We start from the raw sequence: 26,814 nt of genomic DNA, 5'->3' as shown, positions 1-26,814 counted from the left end.
CAAACCGGCTAGGGTGTAAGTAAATGTTTTGAATAAGTTAACATTCTGTTTCCAATATCAAAATAATTATATTAAAGCTACTATAAGATTTGCTTTTATGGATAACATGGGCAATCTTTCAACCTCAGCACAGGCTTTATTTCCTCTCCTCCCAGCTATCTGATGATGGGCAAGATAAAACACTGGAAAAGGTCAAGGACCATCCACTGCCTCAGGTCTCCTTCAACTTGACTTTGGTTCAGCTGCTATTTCCATATTTAAGAGTTAAAATATCATATCCAGATACCTGGAGAAGAGGGTATTTTCATCATGGACTATCTGTCAAATTCAATGGAGGAATTTTCATTAATGCCTGAGTCTTGATAATTTCAAGCTAAAACAATGAAAAATATGGTAGAGAGAATTATCCCACTTCAAAAGCAAAGGGAGGGTAAATGGGGACATCTGCAATAGGGTCAACAATAAAAATAAAGTTAGAAAATAAAATAATAAAATCACAAAAACCTTTCAAATAAAAGTTCAGACATATAGAGCCAATGACACAATTGTGAGGAGATTCACATTGTATAAATACTAAATTAAACCTACCTGGCCTGGCTCAGTGGTTGAGCATCAACCTATGATCCAGGAGGTCATGGTTCAATTCCCGCTCGGGGCACATGCCTGGTTTACTGGCTTGATCCCCAGTGTGGGGCGTGGAGGAGAATCAATGATTCTCTCTTATCATTGATGTTTCTATCTCTGTCACCCCTCCCTCTTTGAAATCAATAAAAAGATATTTTTAAAAATATTAAGTTATAATGTTTCTTTAGGTAGCCAGCATTTCTGAGATAAAGTGTGACACATTTTACTAGAAATTACTATTCACATAATTTTTCAGGAGAATAGTTTTAAGAAGTCCTTAAAGAAAGATTGTGATGTTATATTGCATACTGAACTCCAAGCTCCACTGGTTTTACTTATTTATTTATTTTTTACCAGCCAAGAAAGGATCTTGGAAAGAACTGTTCATATGAGGGTAGTGGTGATGGCCACATATGCCTTTGAAATCTGTTTCATGTAAAGAAATGGAGTTTTGAACCTCATCAATTTTTAAGCACAAAGGAAGTACTTGACATACTATAGTGAAAAAAAGTTATAGCCTCTCATTATTAATTCACAGATCAGCTGTTGGAGCAAAATTGTTTCTGAATTTATAGCAAACTAAAAGGAGCATCAAAATTAGTTCTTCCTTGTGGTCTCTATGAACAGCCTTCACAGGTACTAGGCAATAAATACAATATGGACGCTTTTCAAGAGAGATGAGTGCAGCTGTGATCAGATAGTAATACGCTGTAGTGTGTTTTCCATCCCTAAGTCCTTTCCTAGGGAACACTGTGGCTTCTTTCATTTTCTTTCTGAGGAAGGAATGTGTTGCACTGTGGTATGTTCTATTTCCAAAAGATAAAATAAACTCCCCAGGTACTTTAAAAATTAGCATTTAGGCATCCCTGAAAGGAATGCTCATATCACTTTTTTGGGGAGGGAAATGGGGGGTGTGCGTGTGTGTGTGTGTGTGTGTGTGTGTGTGTGTGTTTGGTTATAGTCAGCTAGAGGAATTCAAGGGTGGCGAGGTAGGCAGCCCTAACGCGCAGTCTTGATGCTCCTATTCCCTCAGCTATACTATTTCCTCCACGCTTTAACTTAAGCCCTTTGGATTCCTAGTTTCACTTTCTCTTGGGTAATTCCAAACCTATCTGGGTTTTGGAATAATGTAGGTAATATAAGTCAGAAAATTGGCTCTGGACTCTTAATAAGAGTCTCATTAGTTGAGAAGGAAAAACTAGTGTCCCTGTTCAGAAATCTATGAATCTCATTAGAACAGCAATAATAGTAGTAGCAGACACTCTTTGCTCTTTTGCGCTGGGCAGTCGAGTATGCATTTTATGTATAGCATGTATAGTGATCTCAGTAATCCTTCAAAGGAGGAATTCATGGACACTGATAGAGAATGAAATATGAAAACTATATATCAAACAAAGAAAAGCCCACTGGAGGTGGGCAGAACCTTACCAAGTCGTTCTTGAATTAGATTGCCGAGTTCAGGATTAAGTCTCTAATTTCAAGATAAGCATTTTAGGTAGAGGCAACTGTGAGTGCAAAGTTACTGACTAGGAATTCTCTGGCATGTTTGAGGAGCAGCATGGAGGCCGCTGCTGCTGTAGAGGTAGGAGATGAGTTTGGAGAATTCAGGCCGGTTATTGTTATTCTGTGTGATAGAAGTGATTAAAGGTTTAGATCAGAGTTGGGGCTGGATCTGCTTTTCATTGGGAAACTGTCACTGTACTGTTGTGGAAATTATATTCTAAGAGAACAGGGGTAGTGAACAATTAGGAAGCTATTATAGAAGTCCAAGGACAGGATCTTCAGGACAGTGAGGTTTTTGTTTTTTTTTTTTCCAGGGACATGATATTAAGAATGAATCAGTATTTGCCCGGCTGGTTTGGCTCAGTTATTGAGCACTGACCCATGAACCAGGAAGTCATGGTTGGATTCCCAGTCAGGGCATATGCCCAGGTTGTGGGCTCAGTCCCCATTGGGGGTCATGCAGGGGGCAGCTGATCAATAATTCTCTGTCATCCTTGTGGTTCTATCTCTCTCCCTCTCCCTTTCTTAACCCAATAAAAATATATTTTAAAAAAGAATGGATCGGTATTTGGTAACTTATCTTTCCTCGAGGAGGATTTTAGTTTTGTGATTTGGTGCTTTCTGTACTGCATTTTTTTTTAATTTCCAGATTTAAATAATGCTAAACAAAAATACAGATGTTACAGTTAGAAAACATCAATTAGTTTCCTGTGTGGAAGCAAATATACATATGATGTAGATAAAAGATAGAGGAGGCTAAATATAGAGATCACAAAGTGTGAAAAATATGACTAGCACCGCCACAAGAATGTGTCTTCAATGCCATTGGTAACAAACAACTGAGCCCCTTCAGTCTCCTCCACTCTTGAGGGATTATGTGTGCAGGTAGGTGTCCTGGAAGCTGTGCATGAAGTAGATCGAAATGTGACTGAGTGTTGGAGAGAAGTTTAGGATGCGATCGCAGAAGTAATGCATGAGCTGATGAGTGTGTGTAAAGGTCTCTGATAGACACAAGTACTGCAGCTCTGTTAGCCCACGCCTTGCCTCTCGAGGAGCTGAGGGACAGAATGAGAGGCAGTTCTCTGCTTTACACACTGCACTTGGGTAATCGAGGCAGCCTGTACTCACTGTCACAGGCTGTGCTGCTCACTGGGTTCCCTACATTTGAAATGTGTTTTCCAGCTTCTTCATCTGACCGCCATTTCCTGACATTTTCTTTATTTCCTCCAGGAAGACTTTCATAAGTCTGTGTAAATTGTCCGTTTTTTAATGGAATATCATGCCTAATTAGAAATAAATTCAGTAAACTGTATTAAAGTAACATGGATTCATTAATGTCACTTTTAAAATATTTGTTTAACAAACATACATGGCAGTGAATATGTGCAATAAACTGTTATGTTTGTTACATGAATTAATTCGGTCCTCACAAAACCTTTTCGAGCAGTTGTATTGCTATTCCCATTTCACAGATGAGAAAACTAGATCACTGAGGGCTACACCATTGGTATGTGGTAGGATATGAAGCTAGTGCCTGGGCGCACATTATTAACCCTAGACTCTGAACTCTTTAAGGACAGTGACTGTTTTATATTCAGAGGCATATTTCTAGTATGTAGGCCACTTTCTGAACTTTCTGAACACCTTGACAAAGCGAATCAAAAAGCTGAAAGAGGGTGAAACATTAGAGAAATTAGTGACCATATAAATGTAGCTGGAGTGTAGGGTAGCATTATTGAAAAATAGTATGAAATAAGGCACACATTATTTTATGGACGACCTTGATTACAAGACAGAGAAGTTCACTCAATTTGCATGACCATTAAGAGTTATTGGTTTCTTTTTAGCAAAATTTACGAGTTATTACAAATAAACCAGTTAAATAAATATTGACTAGAAATGATGCTTCAGAATTAAGCTACTGTTGAAATTTAAAGGAGATACTGTCCATGCTTAGATTTTGGTATAATGTACTGACTATTAAAAGTAACTTTAATTTTTTTGAAACCAAATCTGGGAAATGGGCAATTTATACAGACTAGAAAGGGCACCACTGTTGGGTATAGTTTCATGTAGATTATTTTTGAAACTCACAGAAATTAACTCAGAATAAAAGTGCTGATGAACCCACACTTTGTAAGAAACTAAAACTATGGCATGGTAAAAGAACAGGGAGCAATTTCAATCCTATTTAAAATAAAATGGCCAAATAATAGGACAGTAAAATCTGCAGTAGAAACAAACAAAAAACAGAAAAAGCTTGGGAGAAATACATTATGACAGCTTACGTTGTTAGTGGCACAGGGCAGATTAGGGCGTTAAGTGAAAAGTCACTGGCTGTCACTTCTCTAAATTGCTGTTTATTTTAATTAGCCATGGCAACTGGACAATACACTTAATCTTTCATAGTCATCAGAAGAAAAGAGCAACATTTAATGACCTTACTATCAGATGAACCTTTAAATTTTTTTCTCTTGGAAGAATAATAATACAATTATGTATTGCACTAGATCACTGGACTTGAGAGAAAATAATTCATATTCCATATTTTAAGGTTGACAGATTGGCATCAAAAGGCTCATCAATCATAAACAAGAAGAATTATGTTTAAACATGGGCTCCTATGCTTAAATGTGCTAAGCAGAAATATTTCACCATTCAGCATTTCTAAATATTCAGGTGCTGAATTCTCTGAATAAAGAAATAATGTATGTTAGCTATCCATCACTCAACCACCCATTGTAGACATAAAGAATAATATCAAAACAAATTAACACCAGTATGCTGAAATGCTGAGTATTTAGCCCCCATAATGCCATATGTACCTTTTTGAGTAGGTAAAAGATGAGAAGTTATTTTAAAGTCAAAACAGGTATGTGAGCCTCAGAACGAAGTGAACAGTCAAAAAAACCTGTTGAAGGAGGAAATTGTAGCTCTTAAATGTGTTCATGTTTCTTTTTCAAGGAGATGATCTAATTTCTAAAAAAAAAAAATAAAGAAAACAATCAGTGACTGATATTGGCATTATTTGTAATTTTAATATGTTTTCTTGACATCTTGTAGTTATCATTAATGATAATAGCTATAATTTACTAAGCACCTACAATATATCAGAGTTTCACACATGTATTTCCCTAATCTTCACTGGTAATGAATTATTAGAATATATAACAAAGAAGAGAACAAAGGTTCAGGTAAAGTAATTTATTCAAAATGTCACAAACTAGTACATAGGAGACCAGTACTCAAATCCCCTGATTGCAAAACACACCTTTTCATTTTACAATCATTAGGAACCTCCATTGGAATATTCTTGCTAGACATTAGAATTCATATCAATATTTAAAAGAAGAAAATAATAGGACTGTTAATTTTTTCCAGATGCAGAAAAAAATAATTTTCAGTTAATGTTTTTCTGGGAATGCTAGTGTGTTGTTATTCTCCTTTTTTATTTGTTTTCTGAATTCTTTCTTGCTTTTATTGCTTCCTCACCTGAAACACTTTCCTCTTTCCTTTTTAATGAGCTTAACTAATGAATCCTAGATATATTAGACAATTATCTAGGTTGTCTTCATATATAAATGTGAGGTAAAAAGATTAAAAACACCTGACTTATAGTACCATGATACATAAATTAACCCCTTTGAACTAAATACTGAAGTTATACAAAGACTAGAAGCATAGCTCTTAGCTTATAGTAGACTCAGAGAATCTCTAAATGCATACATTGAATATGTATTTCTATTTTTAATTCTTTCAGGTAAATAACCTAAATTACATAGATAGTTTTTGTTTTGTTTTGTTTCTACATCAAATGACTATTATGGTCTTCTATGAGATGTTTATGTTTTCATTTTATTTGTAACCATTAACCAAAATTAAAGATGGACTGAGGATGTTGTAAAACTCCTATTCAGGTACGCCACAAGGCAGGGAAAAATTGATATCATCAGTGCTATATTGAGTTAGACTTTGTCAGCAATTTTTACCCTTTTTTGCTGCTAATTAGTTTTAGCTTAGTCAATGTTTTGATATTTAGGCAGCTGATCAATGATTCTCTCTCATCGTTTCTCTCTCTCTCTCTCTCCCCTTCTCCCTCACTGAAAGCAATAAAAATATATTAAAAAATTAAATTAAAATGAACAGTTTGGGAGCTATCTCTGTATCATTACTGACACATTGTCATTTTTATAACTGCATGAAATTTCACTTGGTGGATGTTTCATAGTCAGTGCTGAATGAATATCCTTGTGCATGCTACTTTGTATTTATTTTATGAGCATTGATTAAGGGAAGATACTGCAAGATATAATTGCTTCATTAAATCAGAATCATATTTTGATTTCAGAGATAATAACAAATTATTCTAACAAAAAGCCTAAAACAATTATGCTTTCATCAGTAGTATGTAAGAGAACATATTTAATCACATCCTTACCAGTATTTAATCTAAACACACTTTATTATTGTTACCAATAGATTGGTAAAAATAAATAACTCATTTTTAAGCTTTAATTTATTTTCATCTACTCATTTGTGAAGTTTTGAATCTTTCGATGTTCATAGGCCATTAATGCTCCCTCCATGTAAGGAATCCAGGGGTTTGCTTGCTAATTTTTCTTTTCAGTTTCTTTGTTTTTCTTATTTTAGTAATTTATTTTACAGTAAGACTATTGATCTCTTTGTATTCTATTTCTGCTCATTCTGTAGATTGCATTAATCTGTTTATTTTTAAAGTGTACTCACCTTTAATCAAGTTTTACCTTATAACTTATACAACACGGTATCTTGCTTAAAAGGTCTCACCTTTCCCTCTATTTAAATACTAATGTTATAATACTGTTATCATACATTTATTTCATGCTGACTTTTAATATTATTATAATTTGAATACTTTAATCTATCTTGATATTATTTTGTGTAACAAATGAGTTATACAAATATTTTTTCTTATTAGATAGCTGATTACCTCAATACAATATATTATGTAGTCTATACTTTTTCTACTGATGTAGAATACTTTTTTAATTTTACATTTTTTATTGTCATGTATGATATGAGTCTGCTATTGAAATCTTTATTCTGTTCTACCAATACTGTAGTATCTCCCAGCATCAATGCCTCTGTGTAGTCTCCTTCTAGGTTCACCTTAGGCTTGGCCTGCTGAGTCCTTTATGTCAATGAGATGTAAGCAAACGTGAGACAAGCAGAGAGTAGCTTTGGCATTTAGAATGCTGCAGTCCACCTTGTAGGAAAGTTTTGTATAGCAACCTTAGACATTTTTTCAAATCTTTCTATTCTGTGTCTTTTTTGCTTAACAGTTTCTTCTTCGATTCATTTCTTTTTTTCTTGCATTACATGATAAGCAGCCAGGAGGAACCAAACCACTCCCTCAACTCTTTGCTTGCAAATCTCCTCAGCTGAATATCCAGTTTCATCCTTCCCAAGTCCTATTTTCCATAAAACACTAGAACACGCATACAATTCAACCAAGTTCTCTGCCACTTTATAGCAAGGAATGGCCTTTCCTCTAGTTTACAATAACAGATTCCTCATAATTATCTGAGATCTCGTCACATCGGACGTTACCATCCTTATTTCAATATGGCCAGGATTACTTGTGTGTTCTCTGAGAAGATGGAGGCTTTCTTCCCAGCTCTCCTCTTTCATTTCCGAGCCCTCACCAGGATTGCCTTGCGTGGCGCCTGCATGGAAAAATTGGCTTTTTCTAGCATGCACCTCCAAACCCTTTCAGCCTCTACCTCTTACCCAGCTCTAAACTGCTTCCGCACTTGGAGATGGTTCTTACAGCAGCACCCCACTTCTGGTACCAGTTTCTGTCTTAATCAGTTCAGCTTGCTTTAACAAAATACCTTAGACTGTGTGCCTAAAACAACAGAAATTTATTTTAAGAGGAGGCTAGATGTCAGAGATCAGTGGGCCAGCACGTGGGGTACGATGAGGACCCTCATCCTTGCCTGCACACTGCCATTTTCTTGTTGTCTGCTGACATTGCAGAGGGAGCGTGATAATCTCTCTCACTTCTCTTTTTATAAAGGCACCAATCTCGTTCATGAGGGCTTTACCCTTATGGTCTAATTTCCTCCCAAAGGACCCACCTCAAATACCATCACATTGCGCTTTAGGACTTCAATATATACATTTGGCGTGAGGAGGAGGGAGGGCATAAATTTTCACTACATAGCAGTTATTTAAAATATTTTACCAGAAGTAAGAAAATGCTATTTAAAGAAAAATTTATCTCAGGTAAAAATCCTATATAATAAAAGCCTAATATGCTAAGTGTCTGGTTGTCTAGTTGTCCGTTCAACCAATCAAAGAGTAATATGCTAATGACATGCTAAGGCCGCTCAACTGCTTCCTATGATGTGCACTGGCCACCAGGGGGCAGAGACTCTGACCAGCAGGTTAGCTTGCTGCTGGGGTCTGACCGATCGGATAAAACAGGATGGGCCTGACAAGCCCTGGAGCCCTTCTGCAGTCCCTCCCGGCTGGTGAACCTCCTGCATCCCTCCCTGGCTCTGATCATGCACCAGTGGGGTCCATCGGCCTGGCTTGCACCCTCTTGCACTCTGGGACCCCTCAGGGGATGCCAGAGAACCAGTTTCAGCCCAATCCTGCAGGCTAGTCTGGGGACCCCAATGGTGCACAAATTTGTGCATCGGGTCTATAGTAAATAAATAAATAAATAATCAAGAATTTTCCTTTTTCCAGCATGCAAGTACACAATTTTTCTTTATGAAGTGTCAAATGTTCCCAATTAGAAACTAAATGTGTATTTTATAACCCTCACTCCACATATCTTTGTATATTCAGTAGACTTGAGATATTCAGACTTTTTGGCCAGGGAAATCTGTTCTTGATGTTTTGAATTTTATCCCCAGATTCACACTACACCCTTCTCTACCATGCTTGCTGTCCCAGAGAGCTGAGCAATATGGCTTCTGGTTGGTCTGGCAATGAGAAGCCTGACTAGGGATTTGTATGAAGAAGGAAAATGGGACTGGAGTCTATAAACCCCATCCCCCAACTTGCCTGCTGATTTGTGGGAGACCAGCTGTTTCTTGAGATCAAACGGCATAGCTCCTCCCAAGAGACACCTCCCGGAGTAGCTCCTTCCTCTCAGGGCACAGCAGGGACAACAGCCGCCTTATTACTTTCCTCATATTACAGCACTATCCCTTGCGGACAATTCCTATTTCTCTGTAAACAGTCTTTTTATTGTATCCTCTTTGACTTATTCTAATTGGAATTTATTTTCTTTCTGGATCCAGACTAATATAAGCTCTGTCTTCAAGTGAAAGCTTAGCATAACTAAATGTGAACTAGGAGCTAAAATAGGGATGTAGCTATAACCATCACTTCTCTAATCTTTGAAGATGTTCTCTAAACATTCTTTAAAAGTCAGGGCATCCAATTATAGGTACCCACTACTTGATTATAATTACCTTAAGAGTAGGGATTGTTTATTCCTTTTCCACTTCCTTTATAAGGTTTTACAAAGTACACTGAACATATAGGTTGTGAATAATTACTGAATTTTGTCACATAGAATCCAATTCATGCCAAACCTGGTTCCTTATAGAAATTTTTTCTTCATCCATGATTTCTGTTTTGCAGGTATACAATGGACACTTAGATAATATTTCTGAGCAATTATTAGATTCAAATTTGTCCTTGCCTTTGTTTTACCTTCATTTCCTCTATCTACCTCAGTACTCAAATTATTTTCCATTCTTCTACTGACTAACTCCATTTCTGGCACATGACCTCTGATTCACTTATCTACTTCTTGATAAAACACAGCCTAATCAGAAAAACGGGTGAGATCAGGGAGGCTGATATTTTCAGATTTTCATGAATCTGAAAACTAAGTTAAAAAGAGCAACCAGTTTTTTTAAATGGCATTTTAAGGCATAGTTGTCAGCCTTTTCCCTAAGCTCTTACACTCTTTGAAAAGAGATAAAGAACTTTGGTATTTGAAATGCGGTTGGTTGTAAACAGATGCTCCTCGACTTACAATGGGATTATACCCGGGTAAATCCATCAAAAGTTCAAAATGTCATCAGTCAAAAATGCATTTAACACCGCACGGTAGAGCACTGGTTGTTTACCCTTGTAACTGCGCAGCCGATTGGAATCTGTGTTTCACTGTAGCTGCCCAGCACACGGGGAGTATCATACCACATGTTGTTAGCCCGGAAAAGATCCAAATTCAAAATCAAAGTATGGTTTCTACCGAGTGCATGTGGCTTTGTACCATTGTAAAGTGGAAAATATCTTACGTGGAACCATTGTCAGTCAGGCTCTATGTATATGATGTGTAAAGAATTCTTAATCTGCTTTTCTGTATGTGCAGTTAATCACTAGAAAGGACAGACCTTTGGACACTATATTAATTCTGTAAAGCAATTAGACATTCTGAATATACTATAATTAAACTACACCTTCATGCCTCAATTTTTTCTAGAAGAAACAAAGTCCCCACATATCAAATGGATAGGATACCAAAATGGGAGAACTTAGGGAATTTAGTGTTCACAAACACATTCTCCTTCTTTTTTATTTTTTTAGAAAAAATAAATCTAAAAATGAAAGTAAGGAAGAAGTAATGTAGCTAAAATCTTTAATATAGAATTTCTAGAATATAAAAGTCAGGTAAGAGGGTGTCCTCTGATTCATCGTAGCTTTTTCAACCTATGTTTGAAAAGAGAAAACATCCAAGTACTATCATTTCTCAAACACATCTAAGCATTAGGACTATTCAGAAAGTGTCCTTGCTCTAAGTTTAAATCTTTACTAAATGTGTCAATTTTGTTTCTCTGGCCTTCCTCTCTCCTGTGTATGGATGTGACCACTCTTTATGAACAGGTATGTTTTACTGAGCTATTTATGTGAAGTTCAGATAAAACTAAATCCTCTGGTACTTGAGTAGGAACAGCATTCAATCTTACAAGGGTCAGTCCAGGATAATAGAAAACAACTAAATATAAAGGGATTCATAAACTAGTGAATGATGGCTTGTGTCAGATTTATGGTTTGTGTCTATGAAAACTCTGTCAACTATAACACAGTGGGAGATGCCATTTCAAGAGCCCATTGTATGTGTGGGTTTATATAGTACTAATGTGTGGGGGGGTTATAATTTTAATTTGTTACCCAATTAGCATTTATCTTCCAATTGGAAAAACAAGATACTTATAATGCAATTAGTAAAACAAGATATTAATGATCCTTCCCACTGTTATGTATGAAACACTAACTACTTGACCCTAGATTTGAATATAGATTTTCACAAGTGATATTTCAATACAATTAATTCCTTAGGTTGTTCATATTCTTTTTTTCTGGAATTTTATTTCAAAGAATATGGTTTCTACAAGTGAGACATAAGAAATGCTTGGGGAAATGTTTTTTAGATGTAGATTGCAGCAATGTTGTTTTTATAACAGGATAGCGTGTCGGCTAATCCTCTGCTCAAATACACCCAATCTCCACTCACTACTTCCCATTTGCATCCATTAATATACGTGGAAAGACTTGTTTTAAAATCTGGGGCAGTGCAGATGATAGGATTTGAACTAAGAAATAATGTAGGCATGGAGAAGTGGCACATGGCACCTGCCCCAGCTTCTAGTATGGGGATTGACCCTCAGTGGTTAAATATTAAAAGTCAGTGGTAATGAAAACTCGCCGGTAAGAATCTATGGGGACCCTGGGGGCAGGCAGTATTACATTCAGACTCAGGAGATAAAATAGATGTTATTCTGCAAATCTTACAGGGTTCTTTCACTCCAACTTTCGGGGTATCATAAAGGTCATTAAATGCAATTATGAGATTCCTTCATTAGCATATCAGGTGATATATTTGAAAGCAGAACAGGGGTGGAACAATATGGCAGATGCCTTGGGGTGACAGTGACTGGAAAACTGGGGACTCTGTGTGACCAGACCCATTTGGGGACTAAGTGAGAGTGTTATGGGCGAGACATGAGACCTCGGTTCTTGTCTTCTTGAAGGAAAGATTTCAATCAAAAGACAAAGTGTTTAGAAAAGCAAGCAAGAATTTATTGACCTCAGCAAAAATATACTTAGGACAGTGAAATAAGGAAGAGCATAGAATAAGTAACAGGACATGCAGGAGGAAGCTGATCCGTGATTCTCTCTCATTGTTGATGTTTCTATCTCTCCCTCTCCCTATCTGAAATCAATGAAAATATATTTTTTAAAAAAAGAATAAGCAACAGGAGAGCCTAAGTGGGCCGCTTTGGCTCACTGGGAAGTCAGAAAAAAAAGGGGCTTTGGGCACAGGGTCAGGGTGTTAGCCTGGAATGAGCTACTACTGCCCATTGCTCTTCTGGTTGCAAGTCTCATGAGGTCCTGTAGCAGTTAGGGGATATATGCCGTAGGAGGAAGGAGCAGGGGAAGGGAATGGCATGGGTATGCTCCCTGGGGGGAGGTAGAACACACAGGGACCTTAATTTTCAGTAGTTTTAAAGGCTGGGCATTTACTAGTAGGGGAGGTCTTAGGGCCAGATCAATAGAATATTCATCAGCTTTATGCTGATATACCAAAATGAGATTTATTCTCTTAATTTATCTGCCCTTGGGTGTGGCTGTCAAATGGCTCTCAATTAGATACCTGTTTTCTATCCCTGGGTAGGGTGATTTAAGCTATTTATCCTCTGGTTGGAAAGAAGAAGTGTAAACCATCTACTCTTAAGTATCCTTGGTTTAGGGAAGATAGGATTTACTAGGTGGCTGCAACCTGCTATTTAACTATCTGTCTCAATTTCTCTGTTCAGCTTGTTTTGGAATTTTCCTAGTTCTTACTATTCTATAACACTAATACTGTGGGAGATTTGGTGATTGACTAAGATGTGGACAGGGCATAGATCCTGTTGGCACAAATGAGAGCAAAATTTTAAAATAAGTGAATTCTATTGACCAATGTTGCATTTAGGAATGGGAAAAGGTAGCCACATTTGAGTAACACTGTATGTTTATTTTTAACATTGTGGGAATACTAGCTAAAAAGAAAAATTGGTAATTTTTTCCCCATCCATGGATTGTAATAATAATATGCCCATGGTTGTAACATAGGGAATATTTTATTTGATTCATAATGGGGAAATGGTACTGTTGTGGGCAGTGGGGACAGCATCAGGTGTCAGACTGGTGGGGTCAGACCAGACCTAAGTTCAGTAACCTCAGTACTAAGTGAATATTTATTTGGAAAGTCACATAGAAGAAGTAATTCCTAGAAGAAATGGGCTTGGGAAACAAGTTCTAGAGGTAAAGGAGGGACCCTGGAAGCTCAGAAGTGAGGAAGGGAAAGGTGATGTAGCCGGGAAGGGAAAGGCTCCTTCTTCCAGGAGAGGGAGCGTGTGAGGGGTCCCCATGCTAAGGGTTCTAAGGGGGAGATGTTAGGGGAGGTCCCTGGAGAAGATCTCAGTAGAATATTCAGCAGCTTTCCAGGTGTGCCCTTTCAGGGTCTAGGTCTCCACTGATTGATTGGTCAGCACCAGGACAGGGGTCATTTATTCAATGTACCTGGTTCTGAGGTCAGCCGAGGGGGTCAGTTGTCTGGTTTTGCTGCTTTTCTGGGCCAGGAGCTGAAATACAACCGAGGCCTCGATGTTATTTCTAGGGAGGAACAGTCCGGGGCGTCTAAACCACATGACCAGAGATACGCTAAGGGAGGAAAGATCAGCCTAGGCCAGTGATGGCGAACCTATGACATGCGCATCAGAGGTGACACGCGAACTCATTTTTTGGTTGATTTTTCTTTGTTAAATGGCATTTAAATATATAAAATAAATATCAAAAATACAAGTCTTTGTTTTACTATGGTTGCAAATAGCAAAATGTGACACGGCACCAGAGTTAAGTTAGGGTTTTTCAAAATGCTGACACGCCAAGCTCAAAAGGTTCGCCATCACTGGCCTGGGGGTGAGGTGCTTCCCCTACAATGATCCCCTGTGAGGCATCTAGGGCTTTTCACCCTGGTGACCTTCAGTACCTGGCCCATCACCCTTGCTCTGTTCATTCTGTCTAACTGCTTACCACACTACTACTTACGGTATAAAGCAGTGACAAGTTTTATTTATTGAGGATCTTCTATTTGGCTGATAATAAACATACATTTACTCTCATCCTCGAAGCAAGCTAGTATTGTTATCCTCCTCCTGCTGTTAAGAAAATGGAAACTCATGGAAGTCAAGGACATTATGTAAGGTCACATATATTTAAAAAATGCCTGGCCGGCGTGGCTCAGTGGTTGAGCATTGACCTAAGAATCAGGAGGCCACAGTCCCATTCCCAGTCAGGGCACATGCCTGTGTTAGGGGCTGGATCCCCAGTGTGGAGCGTGAGAAGGTACCCAATCAAAGATTCTCTCTCATCATTGATGTTTCTATCTCTTTATCCCTCCCCCTTCCTCTCTCTTTCTCTCTAAAAAACAAACAAAACAAAAAAACAATTAAAAACAAACTAAAAAGATTGGATCATGAAACTAAATCAACCTAGATTGAAAGCCCTTACTTCATCAAAAACAAGTTCTCTGTGTATAAATCATTTCAGGTTCTCACCTCAAAGCATGAAAAGAGTAATTAAATTTGAGCCTTTTTATAAACTTTACAATAAACTATTTTTGTTGTAGGCAGTGTGAGAGACACTAGGTGTCTGACTGGTGGGAGGGGTCAGACCAAACCTGGGTTCAGCAACCTCGGCACTTGGTTTGGCCAGGAAAGAATTCAGATCCAAGACCCAACCCAACTGAAAGAGAACATTTATTTGGTAAATTAGGGGTAGAAGTAGTAATTTCTAGAAGAAATGGCTTAGGAAATAAATTATAGAGGCAAAGGAGGCCCCTTAGAGCGTGGGAGTAAGGAAGCTAATGGAAGTGTGCCTAGGGCAGGGAGGCAGAGGGGTCAGGTGAAAACACACTTGTGCCTCCTCGAGGGAGAGCCACTGGATCTTCAATCCTAAGAGTTTTTAGGGTGGAGATTTTAGGGGAAGTCCCAGGGGAAGATCTTAATAGATTATTCAGCAGCTTTCCTCTTGTGTCCTTTCAGGGTTGCGGTCTCCACTGAGTGATTGATTAGCCCCAGGGCAGGGAGTCATTATTTATTGGAGCTGGTCCTGACCTCAGCCATGGCTGGTTTTGTTGCCATCTGGGCCTGGAGCTGAAATAGAACTGAGGCCTGGATGTTTTCTCTAGGGAGGAAAGGTCAGGGGGTCCAAACCAAATGATCAGTGATATGCTAGGTGCTAGGGGAGGAAAGGTCACCCTGAGGCGAGGCCTCACCCAACAATTGATTGGCCCTTGCTAGGTACCTCGGGCCTTCACACTGAAGACCTCCTGTACCTGGCCCATCATCCTTGCTCTGCTTATGTCTGTTTAATTGTCCACAACATTTTTTTCCCCTAAGCATTCAGAAAAAGAAAATAATTGGAGGAAAAAATGCTATCACGCTGCTCGCCAAATCTAGCAACAAATCCAAGCAATGCCACCCGAGTGACAGTCACACTTCATTACTTGAGATTTTTTTTTCTAGTAAAATGATTTCAAGACTAACTTTTAACTCACATCTCTTAATCTGCAACCTCTTATACACATTCTGATAAATATTAGACAAACTATGTTAAACTTTGTACTATGCAGAATTTTATTATACTAAGCAGCCATGAAAGTTGAGAGCCCTGTAAATATTAATCACAGACTAATGAACAGTGGGAGATTTCTGAATATCAATCTGTACTAGAGGGAAATTTTGAATTAGAGACACCACTTCCTACCCAATAAATCAGTGGTGAAAAATTGAAGGCATTCTCCTGCATCAGGTTATTAGCTAGATCTCCAGTCCTAAAGTAGCATGCAGTGCCTGTACCAAAGGAGATGTGATTTTACCACCCCACATGTAGCTTTTGCATTTTTAACGGGACCATTTTTAAAATTTTAATTACCTCCAAAAGAAGCTGGATTGTATCACCACTTGAGTGCATTCTTTAGTATCAGAGTTAAAATAGTTCAAGAGCAGTTAGAGCTTGTCTCCTTCATTCTTCCTCATTAGCATTCAAAAACCATTGCCCAAAGGGACTAGAAAACTCAAGGTTAAGAGGAGAACTGAAATGCCAAAACTGGATTGGCTTATTGCTTTTATTAAATGTGCATATTACTGCTTGTGCCTCTGAGCACATTTACAATGTATAACAGAAAAAAAAGACAATATATTTGATCATAATTCATCATTTCATAAATGATAGACACAATCATATATCTACACACCTACATATTTGTAATGACTGTCCATTCATTGATGGGATAGCATTCATTTTCCATAGTCAGAGTTAATTATTTATTAATACAAGTATGAGAGTAGATAATGATATTTAGGATTTTATATTTTTTGATGCTGACAAAAAGAATGGGATTCAGTTTTCAGTTTGAATTTTTTCTTAAATTCTTTAATATTTAGGTAGCATTTATAACCTTCAGTGTGCATTAATACTTTAATGGGAGCATTTAGAAGTAATTGTCAATATGTTTCTTCATTCCATTGTCATTAGGACAAAATTTTATCTTTAATACTTATGGTATGAGCTATGCTCACTGAAGACATACACAGTTATTAAGGACACAGGAAAAGAGTAAGTTCCAGATATAAGCCAGAAATAGTAAATGGCATTTTAAAATACTGCAAGTAAATATGGAAAAAGTAAGTTACTAAATTAAGTAGTAGTATAGCGTAATGATATAATTAAGCATTAGTCACTAACAGTTTTCAATTTTTATCACTCAAAATTTCTACTGATTATAAGCAGGGGAATTATGTTGTTCTTCAATATATTCCCAGTGCTATGTGTTGAGTAGATGCTCAGTACATATATGACATCTTAATAAAGTATCATTTTTTTAATTAAATATATTTTTATATATTTTGAATATGATTAAAAAGTGCTTTACTCAATATTACTAATAAAAATAAAAGCCCTTCACATTTCTAGTGGCCAATATGTAATTTGTATATAATATTGCATAGTAGTTTCTATATTTTATCTTATTTAATTTACTTATTTTTGATAGGAAGCCACCAGTGGTATAGGTAAGGGTTTCAAAATGTTTACCCTTGCCATAGGGATTTTGATCATTTTCAGCCAGTATTCAGAAGAAACACTTGTAAAAGCATTAATGTAATTAAAGATGTCCTCAAAAACATTTTTAATTATTTAATTTTTAATTGAATTTAATAGAAAAATGCCCCAAATCTCCAAAGTTCATCATTGTTCAATATAAGACAACCAATACAATGCAGGTATATCATGAAAAAACAATAACAATATAAACATGGCAAGGGTGAAAAATGTAACTAGTATTTAAAGTGTATAATAAAACAAGTGTTAAGATCATAGAGGTAATCAAGGTGATTCTAAAATGTAATATACAGAAGTCTAATACTTCTGTATCAAAAATAAAAAATCCACATCTATTAACATAGTCCTTTGAGGTTAATTAAAATGCAAAAGATACAGATAATTATTTAAATAGTTATGTGTCAGAGTTACTGGGAGAGCATAAGGAGTAAATGAAGTGAGTGAAATAGATATATAGTCAAGCCTTTTAGAGCAGTTAACCAAGCTTGTTCAATATCAAAGGTCTAGAGACATACAAAATAACGTTTACTTTTTTTAGCCTCTTTTCTTGCAATTAACTAGATAGACTACTTTTAATTATTTTGGTTTCTACAGCATGAATTATAATTGTTTGGCTGTAATGGCCTAGAGTAAGGAGGATGGAAGCACAATTTAAAGGTGAACTCAGAGACAATTAAGAAACAAACTGCTGCACAGCCTGGCTGTGAACACCTGGACTTGTGATGGCCCTTCCCCCTGTCCACGGTGCTGCTTTTTATGGTAGCCACTCTTCATTTTCCTGACTAACTTCAGTTTTTCTTTTTTCAGGTTTGGATTTATTCTTCATAAAGATGAAGCTGCGCTACAAAAAATTGACCTTGAGACCATGTCATACATCAAGACAATTAACTTGAAGAGTTATAAGTGTGTTCCTCAATCGCTGGCATATACACACCTGGGAGGATACTACTTCGTTGGCTGCAAGCCAGACAGCACCGGAGCAATTCCACCACAGCTCATAGTGGACAGTGTAACCGACTCAGTCATTGGATTCAATAGTGATGTGACGGGCACTCCCTACGTGTCTCCAGATGGACACTATCTTGTCAGCGTTAATGACGTGAAAGGCCTTGTGAGGGTCCAGTACATCACCATCAGAGGCGAAATCCAGGAGGCTTTTGATATTCACACAAATCTGCACATATCTGACCTGGCCTTTCAGCCGTCCTTTACGGAAGCCCATCAGTACAACATCTACGGGAGCTCGGGCACACAGACAGACGTCCTCTTTGTGGAGCTCTCCTCTGGAAAGGTCAAGATGATAAAGAGCCTTAAGGAGCCACTCAAGGCCGAAGAATGGCCCTGGAACCGGAAGAACAGGCAAATCCAGGACAGTGGCTTGTTTGGGCAATACCTGATGACACCTTCCAAGGACTCTCTCTTTATACTAGATGGACGACTCAATAAGCTAAACTGTGAGATCACTGAAGTTGGAAAAGGAAATACAGTTATTTGGGTTGGAGATGCCTAGGAGCCCTATTAGATAATTATTGAATGAAGAGTTTTCCAGTACATTGCACTTAAGTCATTATTTAAATTTTACAGTTTAATTTTTTCAAGTTTATCTCCTACTCATACTCAAGTTAACTCGATTGTCCCAAATAAAATGGATTTTTTTTGGGGGGGTGGAATACAAAATTAGTCGTATCAGTTGATTAGAAATGTTTAACACATTATTTAATAAGAAAATATATTAATCACAAGACTCATATCTATAATTAGGTTTTAAGCCAACAAAATAGGAATTTAACTACTTAAAAAAATAACTCAACTGCAGGGAATTTCAGATGACTTTCAGCCCCATTTTATGTTAAGGGTGGTTTATCTGTTTTTCTTCTGTCCTTTTTTGGTATGCTTATACCAAAAATAAAAGGTATTGGGGAAACTTAAAATTCTTAATTCAAAATACTCTGTCCCATTCACTGTTTAAAATCTTTTGTGCCTTGAGGGAATGTCACAAGAGGGAAAGGAAGGGTAAAAGCTGCATACAGAACACTCATCGCTATAAATCTCTTGTCATTAAAAGAGAAATGTTTAACATCTCGTGCACTAAATCCTGCCTTCAGTTATTTGTTTAATGGAATTTTATTTGGAGGCAAAAGTCAGCCTTAGGTTCTATACAGGTGACAAACTCTATTTGACACTCACTGTATAATCTGCAGCTTGCTATGGAAAATGGGGAAGGAAGGAGGAAAAAAAATCATTATGGTAAAATGTTTGCAATGTATTCTCTACTCATCTTGCTTTCAATTACTAGAGTGCATTATGTTCACAGTGCAAGTTTGTCTGGGATGTCAACTGCTTACAAACATTTATTAATAGTAAAATAGATTTTGTTTCTAGCAGGAACTCTCATTTCTTAAAGAAGAAGCATTATTTTTGTCTGCTTAGAGTAAAACATATGTAGGAAAATTAACACCAGAGAGTAAAAAGCTGGCTAGAGAACTGATGAATATTAGTGTTTTAGGAAAATTAGTTTAAAATTGGAAATGAGGGGATAACTCCACAGTGGTGAATAAAAATGTATGTCACCATTGCCTTTACTCTTTACATATAACCCATCAAAAACTTCATTCTTTAACAACTTTCCTAAGTGACTTCTGTTAAACTCCTACGTCACCCTTAAATGACCCACTCACTAATTCTGTGCTGTAGTTCAGAACCTGACTAATCTTATTTGAGGCACTGCATAGAAGTAAAAAAATAAAAATAAAAAATGCATTTTTAAAGGTAAAAATAAGGCCAGTAGAAGTGGATTAAAACTAGAGAGTTGGTTTATTGAAATAAGCAGATCATTATTTAGGCTTAAAGTAATAGCTTACATGTTTTGAGAACCTTTTACTTACTTTTGCTTTGTTGCTGCTAAAAATGCTAACGGGCTGTTGAAATGACCTCCATATACTGAAGGTAATCCAATAAGGTCTTTTTTAAATACAAATTTTACTCAAGTTTAAATTGTGTAAAACTGCTTAGAAACCTGAAATTTTATAGTGTGTAATATCTTACGTGTATATAGCATCCTGAACTGTGTGATACAGTAGATTTCTTCTTAGCTTAAGGAAACATTATGGGAGGTAGATTTAATAAACAACAAAATCAGCTTATGTTTCTACTTATCTGCTTTCCTTTCTAGCAATTTCCTCCCTTGTGAACCTGAACCATATTAAGTGTCTGTTCCTAATGATTTAATGTAAGTCTGTCTCACCCATCCTTCTTTGGTAGCTTACACCATGTGGATGCTCCATCTATAGATATTGCTTGATAAAAGGAGAATAAACTTCGTACCTTTTAAACTTTGAGAGTTCAGTCAATGCTTTCATGTGCATACCAATGTTTTGTGTGTTCTCCCATTGCTTCAAACACATGCTGGTGCTCATTATTTTGAAAGTGATGGGATGGAGTAGAAAGCATGTGAAGTGAGATCAAATAAGAAAAGACAACTTAGTTTGCCTTTTTATAAACAATTCTAACTTGCAATTTCTCTTCGTATTCAATGTTTAAAGCAAGGGATTTATCATTTTTCAAGTCTCTATTTCTTTAGAATCCCTTCGTGTGTCTTAAAGTAATGAGTATCAGAATGGAATATCAAAAGGAAACTCAAAAGAAAATCTTTTCCTTTCCATATCCTTATACCATTAACCAAACAAATATTGAGTCATTTTTTTAAAAAAAAACATTATAATAAAACACTGACATTTGTGATTCTTTGAAAAAAGCAGATGCAGTGTTATAATATTTTCTGAGGTAGACATTTCCTTTTTTGAGAATGAAGGGAAAGATAGTAAAAGTTACCATGCAAGGCAGCAGCACTATTTTATGCACATCCTGGTAAACGTGTATTGCAAATAATGCTTTCAGCAATAATGTGTAAAAGCTTAGAAAAACTATAATAAAATAATGACATAACTTCTCTATAAAGAAGGTCTAACATCAAAGAGTACATTTTTAATGACCACTCTTTTTAAAAGAGTAAAGAGATAGCAAAAAGTGATTTTTTTCCCTATAAAATTATCTGGTGATAATTTTGTGATAGAAATGAAGGTCATTAAATGAGAAAAAAGTGTAAAACCAAGAATGGGAATAAGATGTGGTATAGTCCTAGAACAAAGTGACAGGAGGAAGTAAAAATTTATGTAAAGAAGACAATATAAATAAAGCAAGAAAAGTAGTTTCTGGACAGCTTTTGGAGGGAGTGAAGGAGGGAAGTAAAGAGTGAAGCCAATTTAAACAATTTGGACATAATCCAGACAATAGGGACTCAACAATAACTTTAAAAAAGGGGGAATGGCAATGAAAACACTTTTAAAAGTTATTATTTTAAAATGTTTTCATTATTTTTTTTAAGAGAGAGAGGAAGGAAGAGGGATAGAGAGATGGAAACACTGATGAGAGAGGAACATCATGGATCGGCTGGCTCTTGCACACCCGCTACTGGGGATTGAGCCAGTAACCTCGTCATGTGCCCCTACCAGGAAATGACCGGGAACCTCTTGGTTCCTGTGTCTACAGCACTCAGCCACACAGGCCGAACAAGTTTATTATCTTTTAATGGAATGAAAATTTGACAGGAGAAATGGGGGATTAGAAGACAAGGTATCAGTTGGGAAGCTATTGCAGCAATGTAATGGATGGTCTTTAAGGCAATTACATTGAAAATATATATTATAAAATGGGGCATGTTAAAGAATCATACTTGAAATGAAAAATAAGTATGGATCATAAAAAAAGACAGACAGGAAAGGTCTCAAACATTACATTATTAATAGAAATAAGAAACCCAGAAAGGAGAAACAGATTTAGGTGAGAGAAAGATTTAAGTAGCTCTGGCCAGTGTGGCTTAGTCGGTTGAGCATAGTTCCATGCACCCATACTGGTTGAATTTCCAACCAGGAGGCAGCCAATCAATGGTTCTCTCTCATCATTGATGTTTCTATCTCTCCTCCCTTCCTCTCTGAAGTCAATAAAAAATATACATTTTTTTAAAGACGTTCTTCACAGGGTTTCAATTGGAGTGTCGTCCCATAAACCAAAAGGTTGTGGCTTTGATTCCCTGTCAAGGCACGTACCTAGGTAGAAGGTTCGATCCTTTTCCAGCACATGTGGAAGGCAACCAATCCAAGTTTCTCTCCTCAGACTGATGTTTCTCTTATTCTCTTTCACCCTTTCTCTAAAATCAATAAAAACATATTCACGGGTGAGGATTAAAAAAAAGATTTTATAGATGAAACTGTACATTCAATCATATCTGACAACATATGTAAATTTTTAACGTGAGAAAAATATTAAGAACAATATTGTCATCACATAAATCACTACAATGCTATTGTAAGATGACAATGTACAACCCAACATTATAACATTAAGAACTCAAAAAGGTCTGCTTGTAATTTCCCTTGTCATACATATATTTACCGTTTAGCTGTTTTTATATGAATGGGTAATGGGAACAAAAACAGCACCTATTGAAAGTCTATTTCTTCCAAACATTTACCTCTCCTGGGAACTTCATACACAGAGACGTTCTGAAAGTCATGCTAGATAAATTCTCTTGTGCAGTCTTAAAGCATTGCAACTTTTCTCATCTTCCCAGAAGACCAAATCTTAACCTGATCATGTTAGCATATTTTTGTTTGCTTGCAAATAATACAACACATAATCCTATTAGTAAATGGAAAAGTGCTTTGCTTTCCAGTGATAGTCCTCAGCAAATGTACCTGTCTCTGTGATATTGAGTGGGCACTGCACAGCTATTTTACAGTAATTTACAGCTACAGTTGGTGAATTAGAAAAGTTTTACCCTTTGTTATTTTATAGTAGAGGCCCAGTGAATGAACTTGTGCACTGGTGGGGTCCAGCCAGGCCACCACGATGGGGGCAGGGGCAATTGGGAATAGGGCTGGCTGGGGGAGGGGCCCTGGGCAGTTGGCGGGCCCCTCCCCTTGGTTGAACTCCCATCAAACTCCCAGTTGAGGGGACAATTTTCATATTACCCTTTTATTACATAGGATTAGAGTTCAGGAATGGTAAAATGTCAATATGTTTATCTACTTTTATTAATATTGATTTTCACAATTTTATTGCTATCTAATATGCTATGTAATTTATTGTGCATTTGTTTATTATCTGCATAACCCCATCTAACACATGCACATTATGCAGCCCAAGGAGAACAGGGGTTTTTCTGTTTTGTTTATACATCTAGAGAGGGCTCGGTATGTACTAGGCACATACTAAGCAGTCAGGAAATGTGTGAGATGATTAAAGTACTATTTCAATTGAACTCACACTATTATTTAGTCTCTACAGAATATATGTTTAACTTTTTGAGAATCTCAAATAACTATGGCAAAAATATGTGCTTTGAATGTTATTAAACTGTGATAATTAAACGGAGCATCATTTGGGCAGGTGTTTTATATTTAATAATCTCCAATTCTCTATTGTATCAAAGCTAATAGACATATAATGAACAGTTGGATAGATGATGTCTTTTTAAACATTTGCCATCTCAAATTAAATGTAATTGCTTATGTAAACATGATGTTTGTTTTGTGGAAGATTAATCCCTTTCATATATTATTAAATTCTAAATTAATATACATCATCTTTTAGTTATTTATAGAAGCATATAATCCTTTATATATTAGCCTTGCCTCAAGAAGCATGCACATATGAAATAAAAATATAGTATCCTACAAAAACATCAGTAAATTTTGAAATAAAAATTTGTATTTCTGATTTGAGATTAATTCAAGTCCAAAGTTTACCATTAATTGCTGAAATTAACAAAAACTATATTTACACTTCTATTAATTGTTTAACGAATTTATGTTTTCCTCAACATGCAACATCATATAACTTGCTTTTTGATTTCTCTTACTCTTATGTATTGTGCATAAAACTTTTCATTGTTATCCAACTATAGTCAACCTCTTATTCCATTATTAGTGCAGTTTCTATTTTTTGCTATATCTCATTAGTTATGAATATTTGGACTTAGTAGCACCATCCAAAAAATTATACTGTTTGCAAAAAATCAAGTGAAAATAAGCAAATGTACTTATTATACTCAAAGTGCTGAGGTATGTTATACAGGAACTGCATTTTTAAATTGTCCCTGGTTTTTATAAAAACCAAGCAAAAATATGTCCAAGTCTAAGAGAAACACACATAACACAGAGGGTTGTGAGAGAAGTGATATTAAGGGAGGTACAAGAATTTGTCTAAAGTATGAAGAGCAGAGGGGACTAGGTGCCTCCATCTTTGAGGGTGGGGGCAGCAATTAGCATATTCCCTCTTTATTAGATAGGATAGTGATGTCTGCCTGTACTCTCTGGTGCACAATTTATCCTCATCTCAGTTGGTTCTTATAGTAATACTTTCCAACACAAATCAAATCAGGTGGTAGCCAGAGGGACTAGAAAACAAGCCTCTCTCCTCAGGTGGCAGCTGTGCTCTGCTAGAAGCGGTGCTTTTGCAAGCCGATTGATTGAATCATGGAGGTGTCAATGCACTTCCTCTCACTGAGCCACCATCTTCTGAGAAGCCGGCAGGTACTGGGTGTCAACAAACTGACAAGACAGATTTTGGGTGCAGACTCTAAGTGATGCAATTATAGAAAGGACAACGCTGAAAAAAATCAAATTAGTGTCAATGCTATGGCTCCTTCACACTAGAGGAGCAATTGCTTAACCTGACCCGTTTTACAGGAGATTTAACACAGTAACAACACTGGCATTCTCGGCTTGCGGAGATTAAGACAGGCTTTATTTGATATGGCAGGATGTCTGCTTTACCTGAGAAACTTTCTTGGGATTTAGTTCAATAAATTAATAAAGGTGTGCTGACTCTGAGTCAGATACTGTTACCAGGAACCAACGGTGAATGAGATTCTATCACCGTCCATAAGTCGTTTCCAGCTCAGTGAGGGACAAAGAACCCTCTCCCCCCAAAAATATTTTGAAGTTGTTGTTTGGCAACTTTTAAACTTTGTCAATTGACCACTTGCATTTGCGTTTTGCAGCACTGCTAGTTCGGGCACTGGCTAACAGCGTGTTATATGTGTGTGCTGTTATTGTGCTCTACATACTAACATAGCTTCTTCCCCCAAATGGGTATTTCCTTTAGGAAAAATGGGCATTGCCTATATGAGCAACCTGACTATTTTAGCAGAAGAGTTCTCTCTGTCCCTGGCTACATTCATCTACCAGTCTTCACATTCTGCTTGTTCTATGCTACTTGTATTCTTTCATTCACTCATTTATGAAATATTTATGAAGTGCCAACTACTGCTAGACTCTGCTCCAGGTGTTGGTTATACGTGACCAAGACAGGTGAAGACTGAAGACTTCCAGACCGGTTTGCTTTGCAGTGGGTCGGGGGGACAGCATTTTCCTCTCTCTAAACTCTTTACCTCCTTTCTCTGTGCCACTGCTATTCTCGGTGGCTTCAAAATAGGCTTTGGCCAATTTCCCTGTTTATTCTCTGGGCTTTGTTATTTATTCCTTTCCAAGGGATTCTATCACCTTCCATTTTAATCACTGCAATTCTCAGTCACAGAAATCTTCAGGGAAAGGGCTGTAAGTCGAGAGACACACATGTACACAAACATATCGATGTTAATTTAAAACATAGTTAGAGGAGGCATGGAATTCCATAAGGCTAACCTGGGAACTGTTATCCATAGTTACTAATGCCCTTTTTACCAAGCATGGCATGCTGCCTTCAATGCAACTTAAATCACTGAACATCGAAGTGCAATTGCCATATTTTATTCATTAGAATCATTAAACAGGAATATGACTTCCCACCCTATACTTATTTTATTATTATTATTATTATTATTACAAATAATGGTACATATGAGCCACTGTAAATAATTCGATCATGTTGTCACCAGAGAAGAGCTTCTTACTCTCCCTCAAGATACAAATCAAAAGAGAAGGGGGAAAAAAAGGAGGCAAAACAGATTCAGAAGAAAGGTTTCCTGAAAAGCAGGTGGAGGAAAGGTGACAGGTGCCTGGTGCACGGAGGGAGCACACGCTAATGAAGAGTATGCGTCTCCAAACTGCCGCGGGTCGGGCTGTGATGTGGGGCTGGGTTCTCCACGCAGCCGCAGAGTAGATGCCTTTGCTTCCCAGGCTCTTGCCCTGGGCTGATTGGCATTCGTGCAAGGAAAAGACAGGGAGGCTCTTTGCTTTCCGCGCTCTCAGAGTAAAAGTCAAAGATGAAGAAAAAGTTAAAAATCTTTTCCATGAGCTCTGTTTCTGAATCTCATAGTGATTCAGAACACAATACTACGGTGGTGAGAATTACCATATTTGCCGGCGTATAAGACAATTTTTTGGCCCTGAAAAATATGCCTCCAAGTGGGGGGTCGTCTTATACGCCAGGTACACTTCAGATAGACTGCCCATAGTGCTTGCCCCGTGCCATAGTGGCCTCCCGATGCCCGCCCACTTCATTCCACAT

The 26,814-nt window shown here is 37.1% G+C and overlaps 1 protein-coding gene across 2 annotated transcripts in view; it reads left to right on the top strand.

Annotated features, from left to right (window-relative positions):
• The window catches only part of FSTL5 (follistatin like 5), a 570,527-nt gene extending 549,873 nt beyond the window's left edge, over window positions 1–20,654 (top strand). For both annotated transcript variants that reach the window (XM_006771055.2, XM_006771054.2), the window contains exon 16: window positions 18,112–20,654. In XM_006771055.2, the coding sequence (XP_006771118.1) occupies window positions 18,112–18,814 (703 nt within the window). In that variant the 3' untranslated portion in view covers window positions 18,815–20,654. The remainder of the gene's footprint in view (window positions 1–18,111) is intronic.
• Window positions 20,655–26,814: the final 6,160 nt, after the last annotated feature.

Source organism: Myotis davidii, unplaced genomic scaffold (genome assembly GCF_000327345.1).
Source record: "Myotis davidii unplaced genomic scaffold, ASM32734v1 scaffold225, whole genome shotgun sequence".
Lineage (NCBI taxonomy): Eukaryota > Metazoa > Chordata > Mammalia > Chiroptera > Vespertilionidae > Myotis > Myotis davidii.
This window is presented reverse-complemented; position numbering and strand designations above follow the sequence as displayed.